The sequence below is a fragment of the Chrysemys picta genome, chromosome 4 (assembly GCF_011386835.1).
Source record: "Chrysemys picta bellii isolate R12L10 chromosome 4, ASM1138683v2, whole genome shotgun sequence".
NCBI lineage: Eukaryota > Metazoa > Chordata > Testudines > Emydidae > Chrysemys > Chrysemys picta.
The window spans coordinates 26,376,313-26,394,883 of record NC_088794.1 but is presented as its reverse complement, the minus strand read 5'-3'; the positions used below and the strand labels follow the sequence as shown (position 1 = coordinate 26,394,883).

The 18,571-nt window shown below is 54.7% G+C and overlaps 2 protein-coding genes across 8 annotated transcripts in view; one reads left to right on the top strand and one right to left on the bottom strand.

Annotated features, from left to right (window-relative positions):
• Nucleotides 1-4,363, bottom strand: part of CD6 (CD6 molecule) — a 32,791-nt gene extending 28,428 nt beyond the window's left edge. For 3 of the 5 annotated variants that reach the window (XM_065591781.1, XM_065591783.1, XM_065591782.1), the window contains exon 1: nucleotides 3,745-4,363. In XM_065591781.1, coding sequence (XP_065447853.1) covers nucleotides 3,745-3,799 — 55 coding nt within the window. In that variant the 5' untranslated portion in view covers nucleotides 3,800-4,363. The remainder of the gene's footprint in view (nucleotides 1-3,744) is intronic. The other 2 variants (XM_065591785.1, XM_065591786.1) reach the window with 1 other exon arrangement.
• A 5,352-nt stretch (nucleotides 4,364-9,715) lies between these two features.
• SLC15A3 (solute carrier family 15 member 3) lies at nucleotides 9,716-18,571 on the top strand. 3 transcript variants are annotated; one of them, XR_006176066.2, is made up of 9 exons: nucleotides 9,781-10,488; nucleotides 12,072-12,355; nucleotides 12,456-12,621; nucleotides 14,610-14,705; nucleotides 15,471-15,639; nucleotides 15,869-16,027; nucleotides 16,471-16,629; nucleotides 17,017-17,228; nucleotides 18,433-18,571. XR_006176066.2 is itself a non-coding variant. In XM_042857166.2 (8 exons), exons 1-8 carry the CDS (start codon nucleotides 9,925-9,927, stop codon nucleotides 17,166-17,168), a joined length of 1,749 nt encoding a protein of 582 aa, XP_042713100.1. In that variant the 5' UTR covers nucleotides 9,716-9,924; the 3' UTR covers nucleotides 17,169-18,216. The 3 variants fall into 3 exon arrangements, 2 of the variants coding, with proteins under 2 accessions (XP_042713100.1, XP_042713101.1); XM_042857166.2 differs by lacking the exon at nucleotides 18,433-18,571 and having other exon boundaries at nucleotides 9,716-10,488; nucleotides 17,017-18,216; XM_042857167.2 differs by lacking the exons at nucleotides 16,471-16,629; nucleotides 18,433-18,571 and having other exon boundaries at nucleotides 17,017-17,316.

The window sequence follows — 18,571 nt, the reverse complement described above, 5'->3', positions numbered from 1 at the left end:
TATAACATATACCAACAGACCATTTTATGGAGGGTTTTTAGCAGGGAGTAGACAGTCTGGCTGAGCTACAGACTCTCCGCCTGTGAATGCTTTGATGTTTATCACTAGAAATGCTACGCTGTCTGAATTAATTATTCTACTTCCTCACTGCAGGGGATATAGGCCGATGGCTAAAGTCAGGGTATTTCCATGGGAGTGAAATGGTTTTCTTTGGCTGGGGAAAGGACACAACACAGAAAAATCGCCTGCCCGTGCCTGGTGTCTGAAATGGATTGCACACAGCAAATTTGATCTGATCCTTATCCCCCTATTACCACCCCATGCTATCCACATCAGGATGGCCAGTGCTTAGGCTACTAGCCTGTGACTTAAGAAACCCTGGTTCAATTTCTTATTCTGCTACAAACTCCCTCAATGACCTGGAATAGGTCACTTTGACTCTCCATTCCCCTCTGCAAAATGGGTACAATAGCACATCCCTACCTCCTAGGGTGTCTGTGGGAATAAATATATTAATGACTGTGAAGTACCCAGATGCTATGGTGATGGGGGCCGTATATACATATTTAATCCACCTTCGCTATACCTGTCAGCCAGAGGAAGACATTCAGCATTCGGCGCCTTCTGTATATATGGTGACATATTTCTGCTCTTGTGCTAAGATGGCACCAGTGGACAGATCAGAGGGAAGGTTTTCTTAACGCAATCGTAAAGAACAGCAAACAGTATGTAAAGGTCAAAGGAAAACTGGATCCCTGGTATAACTGTTGACTTCAAGAGGTTTCTATAACCTGCTGTTAATTTGAGAGATTGTGCAGAAAATGCATAATGTACTGGGTATATTCCAGAATGCAAGATCCTTTCCATATAGACGAATATATATTGAAATATAGATACATAGTATTGTTTTATAATATATTTGTTATTATTCATTGTTTCTAAACACATTGAGGAGCATATAATAAGGCTAAGGTCCATGGGAATTAGGTGCTTAAACACCTTAAAAACCTAGCCCTAAGTGTTACCAAGTGTTATGTTGTTAGGGATATAAAATGCATTTAAAAGTTAGAATTAATCCTTCTCTTGCCAAATATAATACCCAACTCAACAACACCAATTATACAGAAGCAGGAGAGGGTAGGTGATTTTTCTACAAATGACTAAAATGGACATCACGCCTGGCGTTAATCTCACGGGGTGATATTTAGTTTAATAATGATTTGAGGAAAGAGAGCAAGTATTATTGTTGCTAATCGTTTCCATAGCGCTGGAGTTTTATACGATGAATATCCCTGCCCCCAAAGCGCTTATTAATCCGATTGTTGATGTATCGATTTTGTTAAATGAGTGCTGCCATGTTTACATCGGGATACCTTCATCGAGTGCGCCAAAGTCAATAGGACAGGCATGGCCAGTCGTTTCTTACTCTGAGATGATTTCATGGAAACAGATGATCAGAAGAAAATAACGAGGGAAGTGTTGCCAGAATTGAATCCTATTATTATTTCTTAAATATCCGATCATAGCTTTGCTGATACAGTATAATGAGCCTGATCCTTAGCGGGTGTAAATCAACACACTCAATGGAGCTAGATCAATTTACACCGTCAGACGATTTGGTCCCTTGAGACTTTACTGCATCAATAAAGCCATTGCAGGATAGTTAAGAAATAACAACAGGACTGGATTCTAGCAACAATTTCCCGCATTGTTTTCTTCTGAATGGTCTCCAGTGATTAAGTGATTAAGAATAAAGGACAGAACTCAACAGGCACATGGTGATCTGGGCGGGGGTTAAAGTTGGGCTATTAATAATAATTAATTCATTGTGAATTTAGTGCTGGGAAAAGGCTCTAAATGTACAGCCTTGGAGACTGAATTTGTCTAGTTATGCAGGTTCAGTAAGGATGGCAGCAGAGACCAGCAATAGGGCTCAGTGCTGATCTTTAGGGCTACGGAAGTCCAGGCTTCTTTCCATCCTAGGTCTCTCTCTACTGAGCAAGGGGGAGAACCAGCAGCAGTTGTGATGGGGCGGGGGGGAGTAGGTTGTGAAATGGAAACTGTCTCACTGGGAAGTGTGATGAGACTCTCCCTCTCCAGCCCGTCCAAAAAAAATAATAAATTCATTCCACATAAAATCAGCATCAACATTCATTTCCCAGGGCCCCGCTCGCAGATCCCTTTAAGAGGAGACTGCTCTAAGAAAAGGCGCCATTCCCCCTATTACACACAGGGCTGCAGCGAGCAGCAAAGAAACCGATTAAGAAATAAACAGGCCGTGGCAGCTGGCACAGTTACACAGGAAACAAACAGTACCACAATAATAGGTCAGTCAATAAGAACAGTCAGAACAAGCGGATTTATATGCTGGCTGGGGCGGAGATCTGTTTCGTATAAAGTGCCACACGCATTTGTGGGGCTGGGTGAATAATAAATAATGACGGTGATGCTATATGATGCTTTAATTAATTTAATTAGGGGCCAGATCCCCAGCTAGTGTAAATGGCCGTGGCGCCAGCTCTTCGATAGAGATATGCTGATTTACATCAGCTGGGCGCCTGGCCCTTCATCTGCAAAACCCTTCATCCTCTCAGCCTGAAGGGTGCCCAAAGGGACTGCGGTGTGTGGGGAGCAGGAAGGGCTTCCCTGAAGCAATCAGCTCTGCACTGGGGCCCCCCGATAGAAATCGCTCAGGTGCCTTGTTCTCACTGGATCGCGCTACGGGGGCGGCCGGCTGTTCTAAGCTTAGAAGCATCTGAAGAAGTAGGTTTTTTACCCACGAAAGCTTATGCCCAAATAAATCTGTTAGTCTTTAAGGTGCCACCGGACTCCTTGTTGTTTTTGTGGATACAGACTAACACGGCTACCCCCTGATACTTAAGCTTAGGTGGTGTCTGGAGAAGAAAGGGTGATGGCTGTTCCTGGGGGTGCTCTGATATTGATAGTGAGACCCCCACAGCAGAGCATAGCAGTAATGTAACACCTCTGCACCTCGCCCGAGTCCTCTGGAATGTGTCTCTCTGCATGAGAATGGCCATTTCTAGAGCCACATCTCTCTGGCAATCCCCACTCCGAGCCTGCCCCTCTGCCCGGGTAACCGTCCCGGGGCCCCTAGCCTCGCCAAAATGGCTCTACATTCAGTCTCACCTCCCTCTGTGCCAGACGGATCCCCCCAGTTCCACCTCAGGATCCCATGGCCGCCCTTCCCTATCCCAGCTCTGTCTCCAGGAGTGGGGGGGGGACAGGAGCTTATCTGGACTGGCTGCCCCACACAGGTCAGGGTTAGGTACCACGCTAAGCTGGGCTGGACAGCATTTCTGCAGGCGGGAGAGAACAGGACATCCCCGGCCAGGTCTCTTCCCTCCCACTAGCCTTTGCTAGGGTGTTTGCTGCGAAGGGATGAGGGGCTGGCTCTGCGGGGTGCCATGTGTCCTGGGAGGCGGTGGAGGGGATGAGGAAGTGGATGAAGAAGAGGAGATGGGGCCTCACATCTTGTCCACCTGACGGCAGCCTAGAGACCTTCCTTCCGCTGTGCCCATGATGTGGGAGAAGGGAAGACTTCAGTCCCCAGACCTACACCAGCTGAGGGCCTGGCCCAGAGAGTGTGCAATGCAGAAGGCTGAGAGGAAGGGCCGGATCCTACAACAGTGCTTTGGCTGGAGAACTCAGCCGAGAGGCTAAACCCATAGGGACCCTGGCCAAGAGAGAAGGGAACAAAGAGGGGATGGAGAGAGGGTTGGGTACCTTGTCTGGGCGCCATCAGGAAAAGAGCCACCAGGGATACCCACAGCACGTCCATCGCTGTCACTGGCACAGGCTGCAGCGTGATTGCATTGTAGGCTGGGAAGGGAGGGCCAAAACCAGGCTCTTTCGCTCTCTATCTGGTGTGTGGCTCCCACACAAGAGTCTCTCGTTCTTGTTTTCTGGCTTGTGGTTGCAGTCTCCAGGAAGCCAACTCAGCATCTCAGGGGTGGGGAGGGAGCCCCCAGCCCGGTGCTGAAAGGCAGCAGCGGCCGCCACCTCTGCAAAGTACAGCAAGCTTGAAAGCAATTGGGCCGGGCGAAAGCAAAACTAGCTAGTGGAAATGGGTTGCAGGCCGCATGTCAGGAGCCGACCCCGGGATTCGCAGGGACTCCATGCCCAGACCACATGTCAGGATCCATCCGGATCCCCAGGATCCCCCACACAGGCCGTGCATCGGGATTCGCACCAGGATCCCCCAAAACCCATGCCCAGAATTTGAACTAGGATCCCCAAGGACCCTGCGCCCAGATTACGTGTCTGCATTGGACCCGGGATGCCAAGGGACCCCCTTACAGGTTGCATGTCAGGATTCACCCCAGGATGCCTAGGGACCCTGCACCCAGGCCGTACCTGCGGATTCGTCTCAGGATGCCCAGGGACCCTGCGCCCAGGCCGCGTGTCCAGATTTGCCCCAGGATGCCCAGGGTCTCCATTCCCAGACCGTGCATTAGGATTCACTCCAGGATCCCCAGGGACCCCACTTGCAGGCTGCATGTCAGGATTCACCTCGGTATCCCCAGGAACATCCTCAGGATGTGCCCCACGATTCCCAGGGACCCCATGCGCAGGCCCTGTGTCAGGATTCGCACCTGGATCCCCAGGGACACCATGATAAGACCACATGTCCGAATTCGCACTGGGATCCCTAGGGACCCCATGACCGGGGCAATGACTTTCTGGTCACATGACCTATCTTGTCTCAAAGCAGTTCCATCTGCCATGACCCATTCAGCCTCTAGGGCTGGGGTCGGCAACCTTTCAGAAGTGGTGTGCCGAGTCTTCATTTATTCACCCTAATTTAAGGTTTCCCGTGCCAGTAATACATTTTAACATTTTTAGAAGGTCTCTTTTTATAAGTCTCTATAAGATATAACTAAACTATTGTTGTATATAAAGTACATAAGGTTTTAAAAATGTTTAAGAAGCTTCATTTAAAATTAAATTAAAATGCAGAGCCCCCCGGACTGTTGGTCAGGACCCAGGCAGTGTGAGTGCCACTGAAAATCAGCTTGCGTGCCGCCTTTGGCACACATGCCATAGGATGCCTACCCCTGCTCTAGGGGGAATCCTTCCCCGGCGCTTGTGTTTGCTGCTCCTGCTATTTCACCACATCAGCGGCTGGGTGGGCATATCGCTCGTGCCGGTGAGGTTTTGGGCGTCCCTCAAGAAGCAGAGCCAGTGCCCTCCTAGGATTGCTGGTCCTGCGGGACTGACCCGAAGGGGCGCTTCTGACGGCTCTTTGGTGTGGACGGCCCAACAGTGAGCCTAGCAGGAGCCCTGTTTGAAACCTGACATTCTCCCACTGGCATTCCCAGCATAGCACTCCTCCTGTTCTAGCTTCCGGCATTCAGCACCATTATAGCCACTTCTCGGTCTTCCATCCACCAAGCTGGGCAGACATTGGCTCTAGGGCTTCTTCTGCCCTTCTGAGCCAGCGATCCCAGTGGAGCATCGCGAGATGCACTGTGCTATTTTGATGCTAAGCACGGCTCCTTCCACTCCCCCGGAGCTTTCTGCTATCGAGTTTGTTGCTATTCGCTCTGACGTTCCTGCTCACCCATCTGACTGTGGCTAGCCAGGGCTTGATGTGGGGCACGGGAAGTATCTGTCAAAGGGAACTGCTGAAATGTCACATGCAGGACACCTGGGTCATCGGCGCCTCCCTCCCCCCGCCGTGCCTCAGATGGCATCAAAACACATGCTCTGTTGAGCTTTATCGGGCTGCCCTCTCGAGGAGGCTCACCGACATGGCACAGAGATGCCAGGGGACCAGGGCTGCCTGTCGCAGCTGGGAGAGGCGTGGTACAGGGGTGGGGGTTCCCCCTGTGGGCTATTTACCACTGCCCATGAAAGAAGGAACTCCACCGCAGAAGAGCGATTCACCGGCCATCATGCCCCCTTGTGGCTGGGTGCAGGATAGCAGGCTCTCTTCCTCTGCCACCCTTTATCCACAGCTCTGCGGTGGCCTGCTTCTCAGGACTCAGACCTGCAGCCAGAGGCCCAGAGCACATATAGTCCTCACCCCTTCTGGGGTAACAGTGGGTCCAAGAAAACCATCACCCGACTGCCTCACGCCAGGTCTTTCACTCTAGGCTTACCTGCCCCTTGTGTCAGGGGGTTTCACACCAGCTTCACCATAGCCAGTGGGAGAACACCAGGCCCCCCTTCTACTGCAGGTGCCAGCCCAGGGCCCTGGAGCAAGCAGCTCACGTCTGCTCCCTCAGACCTGCTGCTTCCTCCCTGGACTACTTCCTAGTGGAGCCTGTCTCGAGGCCTTTCCCAGCCCTGCTCCTCTGCCCATGCTTCCCAGGCTCTGCAATGTTCTCACCTGCTCTTGTAGCGAGCGACACCTCCCGGGCTTTCTCCCTGGCAGCCCGGCTCCTGTCTGCCTCTCCCCAGGCTTGCTGTGTGTCCATGTCTCTCTCCCCCGCTGCCTTGGGCCTCTTTGCCTGCGATCAGCCATCCAGCTCCTCCCCAGTGGGTCTGCTAACAGAATTACCCCACCTTCCCTCGAGGTGCAGCCAGGTTGGCTAACTGAATGCCCATGCTCTCATTAACCCTCTCTCTGCCATGGGAGAGGGCGTACACCCCATCACACCCACAAACCGCCCCAAGCCAAAGCCTGGGGAAGTAACAGGAACCTGTCCGTTGAGCTCAGTGGACTTTGGATCCGGCCCTGAATACCTAAAGGGTGTGGGTTGCCATTGTGACAGTTACCCTCCTGGTGGGCACACCAGGAATTGAACCAGGGAACCTCTAGAGCGTTTGCAATAGGTGCTATAAAGCAAAGGCTCCCAACTGGGGCTCTAACAGACTCACAGCGGCTAGAGCTCAGGCACGGGGGGGAATATGTAACCCACACTCACCCACAGGTTACATCATGTTTGGCTGAAAGTGACACTGTGTGAGTGGGGAGGGGGATGGCTCCCACAGATGGGTGACATATTCCATCTAGTAAAGCTGCATTAAGCCCCTGGTCCTGCTCCCATTGAGGTCAGCTGCTAAACTCCTACTGACTCCAGTGGTGCAGGATTGGGCCCTGAGAAAACGTACAGGCTGAGCGCTCGAAAGGGAACGTGATACACATCTATCGAACAATGACTGGTCTCGAGAAGGGAGATCAGGCACTTCTGCTCTCCTTGCCTCCTAACATAAGAACGAAGGGACACTAGATGAAAGGGGGCAAATTCAAAGCCAGTGAAAGGAAATACTTTTCCACACAATGTGCAATGAGCCTGTGTAACTCACTGCCACCGGAAGTTGTTGAGGTTCAGAATTGAACAAGCTTCCAAAAGTGATTGGAGATCAAGAACTTCCAGCGTTATCATAATTAACGATAACAGAAACGTTGGCAGGGTATGTTTCAAGGTTTAAGCCAATCTCTATTAAAGACCAGGATGAGCCCTCCTTGGCGGCAAATTATCCCACCTCTACCCCCTGCAGGGTTCTTTTACCTTCCCCTGAAGGGACAGGACAGTGGATTAGAAGGACCGTGGCTCTAATCCAGTCTGGCAATTCCTCTGTTCCTAGCTGTGGCAAGCTACAGGAGAGTTTGCTGTCTGCCTTCATGTCTCTAACTAGCGTCAGTTCCTGCTGCTCCGTGGGCACCAAGCACTGGTTTTTGGGCTGAGATCTCTGACAGAAGGGTTTGCCCGCATGTTGTTTGTGGCCGCCTCTCTTCAGGGACTGGGGTATACAAGCTGTACTAATAGCCTGCACTTGCCTCATTCGAATGAGCAGCTGAGCTGCAAGGCCCTGAAACCTAGGACTGCTCAGCAGAGGGACAACAAAATCTTTTTCACAGGGCATTCAATACTGGGCCAAATACCTGCCCTCCTTGAAGCAAATTAGAGGAGACGTCACAAGACAGATACTAAATAATTCCATGCTCCGTAAGAGGCAGCATCAAAAGGAGAAATCACAACATATAGCAACTGGTAATAGAAACTCTGGGGGTGTATTTTTTATAGCAGCTGCTGCTGAAATACCAGCGCGAGAGATGACAGCTCCGAGGAAGAGCTGTCTGCCAGATGTCAATCCACATGACCATATTGCCCTACAAACCAACGGGGATTAATTTGCAGAGTGAACTTTCCCGAGGCACGCTGTCAAAAGGGAATGGATAACTTTGCTGACGTTTTGCTGGCGAGAGGGGGCTCCGGCTGCACTATTTACCCATGGGTGGAGGGGGAAATCAGGCAGGATGGGAGAGGTTAGAGTCGGAAGGACTTTAAAAAAAACACAAGGGCCTGATCCTCAACTGGTGTCAATCAATGTCATGGCACTGTCTTCAGTGGAGCCATGCTGATGTGAAGCCATGGAAGGTCTAGTCCTGGGCTTGCTGCTTCAGGGCATAAGCCAACCTCTAATGGGGCTGGGAAGATGGTGGTCCTACAACTATCAGCAGTGAGGGTCTTGGACCTTCTGAAACAGCTGGCACTAGCTGGAGGCAGCACAGATGGCTCCCCGCCCTGATCCAGCGTGGTGATTCTGGTCCTCCTAGAGAGTCTTCTGTCCATTGGCAGGGGAGTTTGGAACGGTGGAGTGCACTGGATTTCCACGAGAGGAAGGAGGTAGGAAAGGCCCTTTCTGAAGAGCCAAAGCTAGGGGCACTGGAGAAACATACAATCTGCAAACCCCATAGGGGCGGAAGGGAGGAAAAGGGTTTTATGGGAGCTGGAAGGCCATGCTACGCACCGCAAGGCTTTGGGCAATGACACCTACCTTGTGTTCTTACCAGGATGGGGCCGTGCAGCATTCGGGGCAGAAGCCCCATTGCAAAAGGCTCATCTGCAGCTCCATCGCCACCTAGCTGTAATGGAGCTGCGGATGGAGCTGAAGGTCCCGTCTGGGCTGAAAATCTATGGATCAGCTTGTCACCTATTCTCTGGCCCCTCCCCCAGGGCTCTCCAGAACTCCTCTGAGACAACTGGGAGTGACTCAGGATGGTTTTTAGTTAAATCCCTCTCATCAGGAGCCCATTGTTTGCACAGGAACTGGTCTTGGGCAAGAGCTACTAGAACGAACTATTGCTTCCTGTTTGCCTGCATTTCCTTTGCTACAGGAGGGTTTCTTTGTTTTTTTGGAAAAGGAATTTAAAATCTCCGCCGCGATGAGCTATTCATTTCATGTTTGGGATGGGAGACCCTGTCCTCTGACAGTCTCCCACCAGTGCTTCCACCCTCTTGGCTTTAAGCAGGCCAGCTGCTCTTGGGGGCAGTGGGGCCTAGTGGAAAGAGCATTGGACTGGGACTCATGAGAGATGGGGTCTATTCCCAGCTCTGCCACTGGCCTGCAGGGTGACCTTGGGCAAGTTATTTTGCCCATCTGTGCCTCAGTTTCCCTATCTGATGCTAATGATAGTGAGTGCCTTTGTAAAGAACATTGAGATCCGCTGATAAAAAGTGCTAGATATGATTATTAGGCAGAGGGAATCATCTTGGGAGAAGACTGGAGCAGGGGAAAGGAGAGTAAAGGGAAACTTTGGGGAAGGGCTGGAAAAGCATGAAGAAGGATGTCACTCAGGGGGAGAGGGCGGGGCAGCGATCCCCTGAGAAAGGGGAACCATGGAATGGAAGTTTCATTTCTGGGAAGGGAGATGTCATATGATGTCTCTGTTCAGCAGAGAAATGGGGAAGTGGGAGCTGGCCTGAGAGATTGGAGAAAACACGCCCAGGAAGGGTGAGACAGAGAGAGTCTGCCAGGGCAAGAGACGGAGCAGGGAAGGCAGAGGCAGCCAGAGCTACAGGCGGCCAGAGACTGAGAGGGGAGGACGGCCAGACAGAGCGTGGGAGGGGAAGGCTCAGGACAGACGGAGCAGCAAGGGCAGACAGACAGAGCACAGGCTGAGAAGGCCAGGGGGAGCAGGAAGACCCGTGCAGTGCCCAGGCAGGGCGGTGCATGGCCCGGGATGGTACCAGAGGGGAGCGCCGGCCCCTGCTGGGGCAGGAAGAGGCCCCGGCCGGGGGCTTATGGGATGCCTTCGAGGGCCGGAAGGCAGCCTGCGCGGCCGTGCTGCTGGTGGAGATCCTGGAGCGGGCAGCTTTCTTCGGCATCGTCTCCAATCTTGTTCTCTACCTCAACAGCAGCAACTTCAATTGGGGGGGATCGCAGGCCTCGCGGGCCGCCCTGCTCTTCCTGGGCGCTTCCTACCTGCTCTCGCCCGTCGGGGGCTGGCTGGCTGACGTCTACCTGGGCCGCTACTGGACCATCACGCTAAGCTTCCTGCTCTACCTGGTGTCGGCCTGCCTGCTGCCCGCCACGGCCTCGTCGGACGGGCGACTCTTTCTGTGCGGGGACATGCCGGCCTACCCGCTGCAGCATCTCTGCCGGAACCAGAGTGGGGAGTGCCAGCAGTCGGCACCCGGCCACTACTGCGCCCCTCTGATGTACACTGGCCTGCTGTTTCTGGCACTGGGCATCAGCTCCGTCAAGGCCAACCTCACCCCCTTCGGCGCCGACCAGGTAACAGGCACGCCTTTCCCCTCCATTCCCCCAGGGTCAGCAACCTGGAGAGCAATACGTCCAGCACACAAAGGGTTACACACACACACACATATACACCCCCCAAAGAGATTCCCTTGGGCAGGACCCTCGCCCTAGCTAGTGCCAAAGGGTTAACATTGCACACACATGCATGAGTGCGCATGTGCATACACAGGCAATGCATACAATGCGCGTGCACAAACATACACAGAGGCAATGCATGAAATGCGCACCTGTGCGCACACACAGGCAATTCATGCAACACGCATGTGCACAGAGGCAATGCATGCAACGCACGTGTGTGCACGCACAGAGGCAGAGGCAATGCATGCAGTACGTGCGCGCACACATACACACACAGAGGCAATGCATACAAACAGACACACACAAGTTTACACACATGAATACCCATGTGCATGGGCACACACACGCAAATGCATCTAGCACACCCCTGCACACGCACAGAAGCAAAAGCATATCCACGCAAGCAGCCATGCAGACAAGGGCACACGTCCTACCCACGAGCTTGCACACGTGTCAGAACACATTTACACAAACATGCACAAGCATGCATGTGCTTACATACACAGGCATGCAAAAGCACACACACGTGGAAATGCAGGCACAAACAAGTCCCCAGTGTGCATGCACAGATTAACGCTTGCACACATGCACACGGGAGGTGGGGGGGGGGGGGCTTTCCCTATCATGCCGTGGGGGAGACTGTGTCTCTTTCCGCCCCAGCAGATGATGGGGTAAAGTCTCCTCTCTACCACCCCAGACTCCAGGAACAAGCCAGAGTTCCCAGGCTTGGCTGGGAGCAGGGAGAACATCCCTAGGGACGATCTCGTCTCCCAGAGCACAAGGGGTTAATCTTCCCTGTCTCCCCCCGGGTGTGAGGGAGTTCTGTCTAACTGGGGTAAGGGGATTGTTTCTCTGGTCCATAGGAAATGGGCTGGGGAGTTAACCTCTTACGGGCTGTAGGGGGAGAATGTCTAGACCTCTTTCAGGGGCTGCCTCCCATCTCTTCTTCCCTCTGGAGAGCCAGGCAGAGCCTCGGCCAGGCAGGGGGGCCATCACCCCCCACATCCCCAGGGGGTGCTGTTGCAATGGGGCACCCTGATTGGGTGGGTAGGCAAGAGGATGGGAAGGGCTGGGGAACGGATGGAACAGGAGGTCGGGAAGGGGGGAGAGGATAGGAAGGAGGGAGGCTGCGTCTAGGTTAAGGAGTGGGAGGGAGGGGAGATAAGTCCCCGCCCCTGTGTTTGTGGCTCAGTTTTGGCCTGGCGCTCTCTGCAGGTGGAAGTCCCTGGGGTGGGTGGGGTGGTGGTGAGAGTCCCCCTGCCAGGCCGAGGGTCTGCCTGGCTCCCCAAAGGGCAGGAGAGATGGGAGGCAGCCCCTGCCAGGGATCTAGAAATTCTCTCCCCATGGCCCATAAAGGGTTAACCCCCCCATTTCCTTTGGGACTCCCACTTCCCACAGTGGGGACAGGGGACGAGGCCCCGACTGGACACAGCAGAGCACAGCCTGGCTCACGCCGTCCTGCCTTGTGCTCCCTGCAGGTGACGGACCGTGGCCATGATGCCACACGGCGCTTCTTCAACTGGTTCTACTGGAGCATTAACATTGGGGCGGTGATCTCGCTGCTCGTGGTGGCCTTCATCCAGCAGAATGTCAACTTCTTCATCGGCTACACCATCCCCGCAGCCTGCGTGGCCCTGGCCCTCCTCGTCTTTCTCCTGGCTGCCCCCACCTTCGTCACCAAGCCCCCCGCGGGCAGCCAGGTCTCTGCCATGCTCAGGCTGGCCTTCCGGGGCAGCTGCTGCAGCCGAGCATGCTGTATCAGGTAGGGTCAGTGCTGGTGGAGCGCAGCTGCTCCCATCCCCTCTGGGGCCATGCCCACGCTGGCCTCCTCATGCCATCTGTGCTCTCCCCTTTCATTGAAGGCCGGGCGCTCTCCAATCAGAAGCCCAGGGAGCGGATCCTCTCCCTGATGGCAAATCTCAGCCCCGGGCTCATTCACCCGAGGAGGATCTTGCCAACTTCCAGGTGATGGCGAAGATCCTGCCGGTGCTACTGACCTTCATTCCCTACTGGATGGTCTACTTCCAGGTAGGGAGCCGGTGGAGCAGCAGCACCGGGCGTGCTGATGCATAGAGGGGTTTGGCAGTGGGGTCGGCATCGAGCTGTTCTCATGGAGCTTGGAGTTGAGGATCGATACCATCAATGCTTGTGAGACCCTCAGATCCTAGGGTGGTGGGGGATGTCAACAGGGATGCTGCCTCCAGAGTGCCCCCTCGTGGCCAGGGGCAGCTCTGCCTCAGTGTCCCTGAAATAATCCACAAAGGCTTCCTCCGAGCTTTTACCCCCACCCCCGCGAGGCTGGCTTCATCACATTAGCAGCGCAGAACAATCCATCAAGTCCATCTGCACAAGAGCGCCTCAGCTCTGGCATCTGCTGCCGATCCCATTGGTCTGAGTGTTCAGCCAGCAGCTATTCGCACCCCTCCCTAGCCCAGGATTGGTGCCAGGACTCTCCCTGAGTTATCCTCTCTCGGGCTCCGAGAGGCCAGCCTATCTCAGGAGTGGGCAATTTACAGCTCGGGGGGGCGCATCCGGCCCTTCAGATGTTTTAATCAAGCCCTCGAGCTCCCGCTGGGGAGCAGGGTCCAGGGCTTGCCCCACTCTGGTGCTCCAGCCATGGCGTGGGGTCAGGGGCTTGCCACACTCTGAGCGTGGGGTGGCTCCTCACGGCTCCCAGAAGTAGCGGCATGTCTCCCCTCCGGCTCCTACACGTAGAGGCAGCCAGGGGGCTCCGCACGCTGCCCCTGCCCCAAGCGATGCCCCGACATCTCCCATTGGCTGGGAACCAAGGCCAACGGGAGCTGCAGAGACGGTGCCTGCGGACCGGGCAGCGTGCAGAGCTGTTTGGCCATGGCTCTGCATAGGAGCCAGTGCGGGGACATGCTGCTGCTTCCAGGAGCTGCTTGAGGTAAGCACCACCCAGAGCCTGCACCCCTGACCCCCTTCCGTGCCTCAACCCCCTGCCCCAGCCTTCGAACACCTCGGTCCCAGCCCGGAGCACCCTCCTGCATCCCCAACCCCTCATACCCAGCCCCACCCCAGAGCCCGCACCCCCAGCCGGAGCCCTCACCCCCCCCCCTGCATTCCAACCTCCTACCTCAGCCTGGAGACCCTCCTGCACCCTGAACGCCTCATTTCTGGCCCCACCCCAGAGCCCATACCCCCAGCCGGAGCCCTCACCCCCCCACACACCCCAACCCCAATTTCGTGAACATTCATGGCCCGCCATACAATTTCCATACCCAGATAAGGCCCTCGGGCCAAAAAGTTTGCCCTCCCCATCTCCTGCTCTCCTGGCCCGCCCTGTTAGCTCAGCATCTTTCTCTCTCACTCCCCAGCCCTCTGCCTTGTGACTCCCAGAGGGGCCACATGGCCCAGCTTCACACCTGGAGCGGGGAGTGAACCATGTCCCAGGTGGGGCTGAGACCCACTTCTCCTTAAAGGACCAGCCACCTGGGACAGGGACCATGTCCATTCCTTCGAAAGATTTCTTCCTCATTTCCTTCCTCTTTGGTTCGCCACCTCGGGGCAATGCTAAAGAACAATAGTCACTGGCTGCTGGTATGACCCAGTAGGACCCTGCTCAAAGCAGGACCCATCTGGGGATTGGTCCTCCTTTGAGCAGGGGGTTGGACTAGATGACCTCCTGAGGTCCCTTCCAACCCTGATATTCTATGATTCTATGATTAACCCTCTCTCGGGGGCCACCCGCACACTGCTCCCCCAGTCCTGGCTTGGCAGAGTTTCTTGGGGTAGGGTGCCGGGGTGTGTGTGTCTCTTCCCTATCTTGGTGGGGTAGGAGAGAGGTTCAGTTCCCATGGGGACCAAGGCATGCAGTGGAGATGGCAAACAATGACCCCAACTCAAGGGGGCAGAGGAGGGACAATGCCCCTGGCAGGGGGTAGGGGAGGCTGAGTGACGTCACTGGGGTGGATGATGATGTCCCAAGAGGGGTGACGGGGGGAAGAATGTCCCATGGATCTGAACCCTACATTGACCTCCCTGTTACATTCCAGATGCAGTCGACTTACTATCTGCAAGGCCTGCACCTCTTCATCCCCAACATCTTCCAGCACAACAGCACGGGCAATGGCGTGGGCAGCAGCTACACGGTGAGAGGCATGGCATGCAGCGGGGATGGCAGGCAATGACATCGCTGGGGTTGGTGATGACATCCTAAGAGGGGGTGACGGGGAGAGGGCTGGCACCAGGCCAAGAGAAGAGACCATCTTGAGCAGCATGGGTGAATCTTGCTGCCCATTCGAGTAGGGTGACATCTCCAGCCTGGGCAAGGAGGCGGGTCCAGGATATCACCTGCCCCTGACAGCACAATCCCTTCTTTATGAGAGGCCCAGCGTGAGCGGCATGTGATGCTGGTTGTGGTCACCAGCCTGTCTGGAGACAGAACAGAAACTGTCCCAGCTGCTTCCGCGTCTCCTCAGGCCCCAGGCAGCTGGAGGGGAGCAGGGGACCAGGAACAATTTGTGTAATGGGGGTGTAGAGAGCCATTGAACCAAACTGTAAACCCTGTATATGATGGAAACCACTTCCAGCCAGAGGGTGCGGCAGCATCCTCAGCACCCCTAGTTCCAGCACCTATGGCGGGGAGGGGCTGGGAAAACAGGGGGAGAGTCAGGGCTGGGAGAGGCAGGCGATTCAGAATAAGGGTTTTCAGTTGCTGTAGAGTTATTTCTCAAGGGGGTGCCTGGTTCTGTTAGCCCAAGGACTAGTTCTGACCCAGTTCTCTCGCCTTAGATCCCCACTGCCTGGTTCTGTTAGCCCAGGTGCTGGTTCTGACCCAGTTCTCTCTCCTTAGATCCCCACTGCCTGGTTCTGTTAGCCCAAGGGCTAGATCTGACCCAGTTCTCTCTCCCTAGTTCCCTGATGCTTGGCTCCTGTTAGCCAATGTGGTGGTCCTGCTGGTTCTGGTCCCACTGAAGGATCGAGTCATTGACCCGTTCCTGGTGAGGCGGAAGCTGCTGCCCTCAGCGCTGAAGAGGATGGCTCTGGGCATGTTCTTTGGCCTCGCCTCTATCATTGTGGCAGGTAACGCCTGATGCCCATGGCTAGGGAGGCCATGGCTGGTGGGTGGGAGGCTACTGCCCAACACAAGGGCTGGAGCTGACCGGCATTGCGGGGGGATCCCAGAGGATGGCCGATAGACTCTCCCTGCCCTGAAATCAGGGACCCATGGGGCCTTGCTCAGATGGGGCTGACCCCTTCTGAGCGTGTGTGGGGGAAGGTCACATTGATCCATCCTGCCCCTCCTCGGCAGGCGCCCTGGAGACCAAGAGGCTGCAGTATGTGAAGAACAACCAGACCATCCCGCAGCGCATCGGAGAGGATGTGTACTCTGCCGCCACATTGCCCATCTGGTGGCAGATTCCCCAGTACCTTCTCATTGGCATCAGTGAAATCTTTGCCAGCATTCCAGGTAACTGTGCTGGGATTGTGCAGCGCTTAGCGCGATGGGGTCCAGTAACAATTAGGCAGCACGGGTGAGGTGTGAAGCGCCAGGTGCTGGGGTTAGACTGAGCATGTGCAACGGGTCTGACTAACAGCCCCTAGCACCATGCTGGGTGGGGCCAGAGAACATCAAATACAGCTGTATCTAGGAAGGAGGTGCCTCTGATTTCATGAATCTAAGCAATGCAAGGCTTGATCTGTACATATTGGGTTCCGGGCAAGGCTTGATCTGTAGGTGGATAGGTGACTGATAGGTTCAAGGCAAGTGCTTGGGTTGGGGCTGCCAGCTTATCAATCAGCTGGCATGATAGCAAACAGCCTGTTGTTTGATCCCATCACCTGGTGGCTAGAAGCAGTGTTTGTTTGCCCTAGTATTACTGAGGTCCCTCAGAGCTCTCTGCTCTCCCCTAGGGCTGGAATTTGCCTACTCAGAGGCCCCCAAGTCCATGCAGGGAGCCATCATGGGGCTCTTTTTCTTCATATCCGGTGTGGGCTCACTCCTGGGCTCTGGGCTGCTGACTCTCCTCTCAGTACCGGAGCATGGCTGGATGCACTGCCCCAAGGACTACGGTGAGTGAGGGGGCCAGGGGAAAATACAAAGCAGAAGAGAGAGAAGCAGCCCCTCAGCAGAGCTGGGGGTGGGAAATGTATCCCTGGGGCCGACAGGGGGTGCGCGAGGGAGGTTGGGAGCTAGGTCTGTTCTCCACTCTCAGGCCTCATCATCCCACTGCCAGCAGGGGGAGCCCTCCATGGAGGGGGTTCTGCTGACAGTGCCACGGGGGACGGGTCCCTGGGGCTAGGAATGTGGTGGAAGATGGTGTCTACTTGGTGCCGGGTTGTAGTGACTGTGTAGGGAGAAATGTGCCCTGGGGTAGGGTTGCTGCAGGGGCTAGAGTTGGAGGGGTCTGCCTGGTACCAGCAGGGGATGCTCTGACGGCTCACCCCTTGTTTCCCCAGGGAACATTAACAATTGCCACATGGACTATTACTTCTTCCTCCTGGCTGGGATCCAGACTGTGACCTTCATGCTCTTCTTCTGGATCTCTGGCCACTACGAGAGACAGCAGCAGCCCAACTGCCACGCCTGCGTCGGCCGCGAAGGGGACTGAGTGGACCTTGCCCCCCTCCAGCTGCCCCTTTCTGCTCAGTGACTTGCCCGGCTTGGGCTGGTGGGTGGAACTGCTCCATGGGTCAGCAAACCTCCCCGGGGAAGGGGGAGGAGGGATGCCCCTAGTAGGGCACCAGGGACTCTCACCCCTAAGGCACCCACAGGAGGCAGAGACAGACTCAAGGGGGAGGGGGACGCCCTAAGGGGCGGAGCCTCCTCATGGCTCACTTAGGGGCTTGCTCTTTCTCCTTGTCGGAGACCCTTGGGAAACGTTGTCCTGCCTCCTTGGCTACCCCCAGGCTGTAAGATCCACCCTCCAGTAGCCAGAATTCCTAAGGATGCCCTCTCTTGCCTGGGTTTTGCTATCCAGCAGGGTCCTGAGATGGCTGATCTCCTGGGACGGGCACCAGTAAGGGGTTAAATCAACAGGCAGAAGGCACTGGAAATGAGGGGGGGGGGATGATTCCCAGAGCCTAGGAGTGGGTGGAAGATTTGCCCCATCCTATGCAAGGGAAAAATCTCCTTCTCAACCCCTGCTAATATCAGGGCTTAACTGGGCAAAGGCTGGATACGATCTCATAGAGTGGCAAACCTGCTTGGCACCACTGGTGGATGGGCCCTCAGAACTGCCATGATCTGTGTTACTCTGTAATGCTAAATGGGCTCTGATGGGGAGAGGCCAGCGGTGGTGGCTTGTGCCTGGCTGTTCTCTGGGGGTTGGTTCAAGTGGAGGTGTTTGTAAAGATGGAATTTTAGAGAGTGGGGGCTTTAATTTATTCCGGGGGTGGGGTAGGGTGGTTAAAGGTGCTCCAAGCCACCAGCATGCGGTGGAAAAGACAGAGGGGTGAATGCAATGGCCCTTAAGTGCCCAGCCGGCATCTATGATTTTATGACGAGTGAAAATAATGCAGGGAAAAGCACAGCAGATCTCAAAGCAAAAAAGTGTTCCTGTAAAAAAACAATACTCCAATGAAAAAAGATTTCTGCAAACGAACAAGACTTGCCCCTGGAGCCTTTGCAACCCAAACACTGCAAGAGAATATGAAACAGAATGACTGTTATCAATGATGGGGATTGCATTTCACGGCAAGGGTCCATTTCCAAACAGTCTATAAAGGGTTGATACGTGATGGCTGGCTGTTCTAAGCAGGTTAAAGACATGACCAGTGTGTGCCAGAGCTGCTCATGAGCACATCAGCAGAAGGTACTAGAGCTGGTTAAGTGGTTAGTAAGATTATTATGAGTACTGCTGTGTGCCGTTGCAGATGCAGAACAAGGTGCTGGTCCCTCCTCACCTCACCTTCATCTAACTCCTAGACAACAGACAGCTGGAGGAACACCAGGAAACAATGAGGCAATATTGCTCAGTGGTCTCAGCGCACCAGTTGGCAAGTTTGTGGTAGG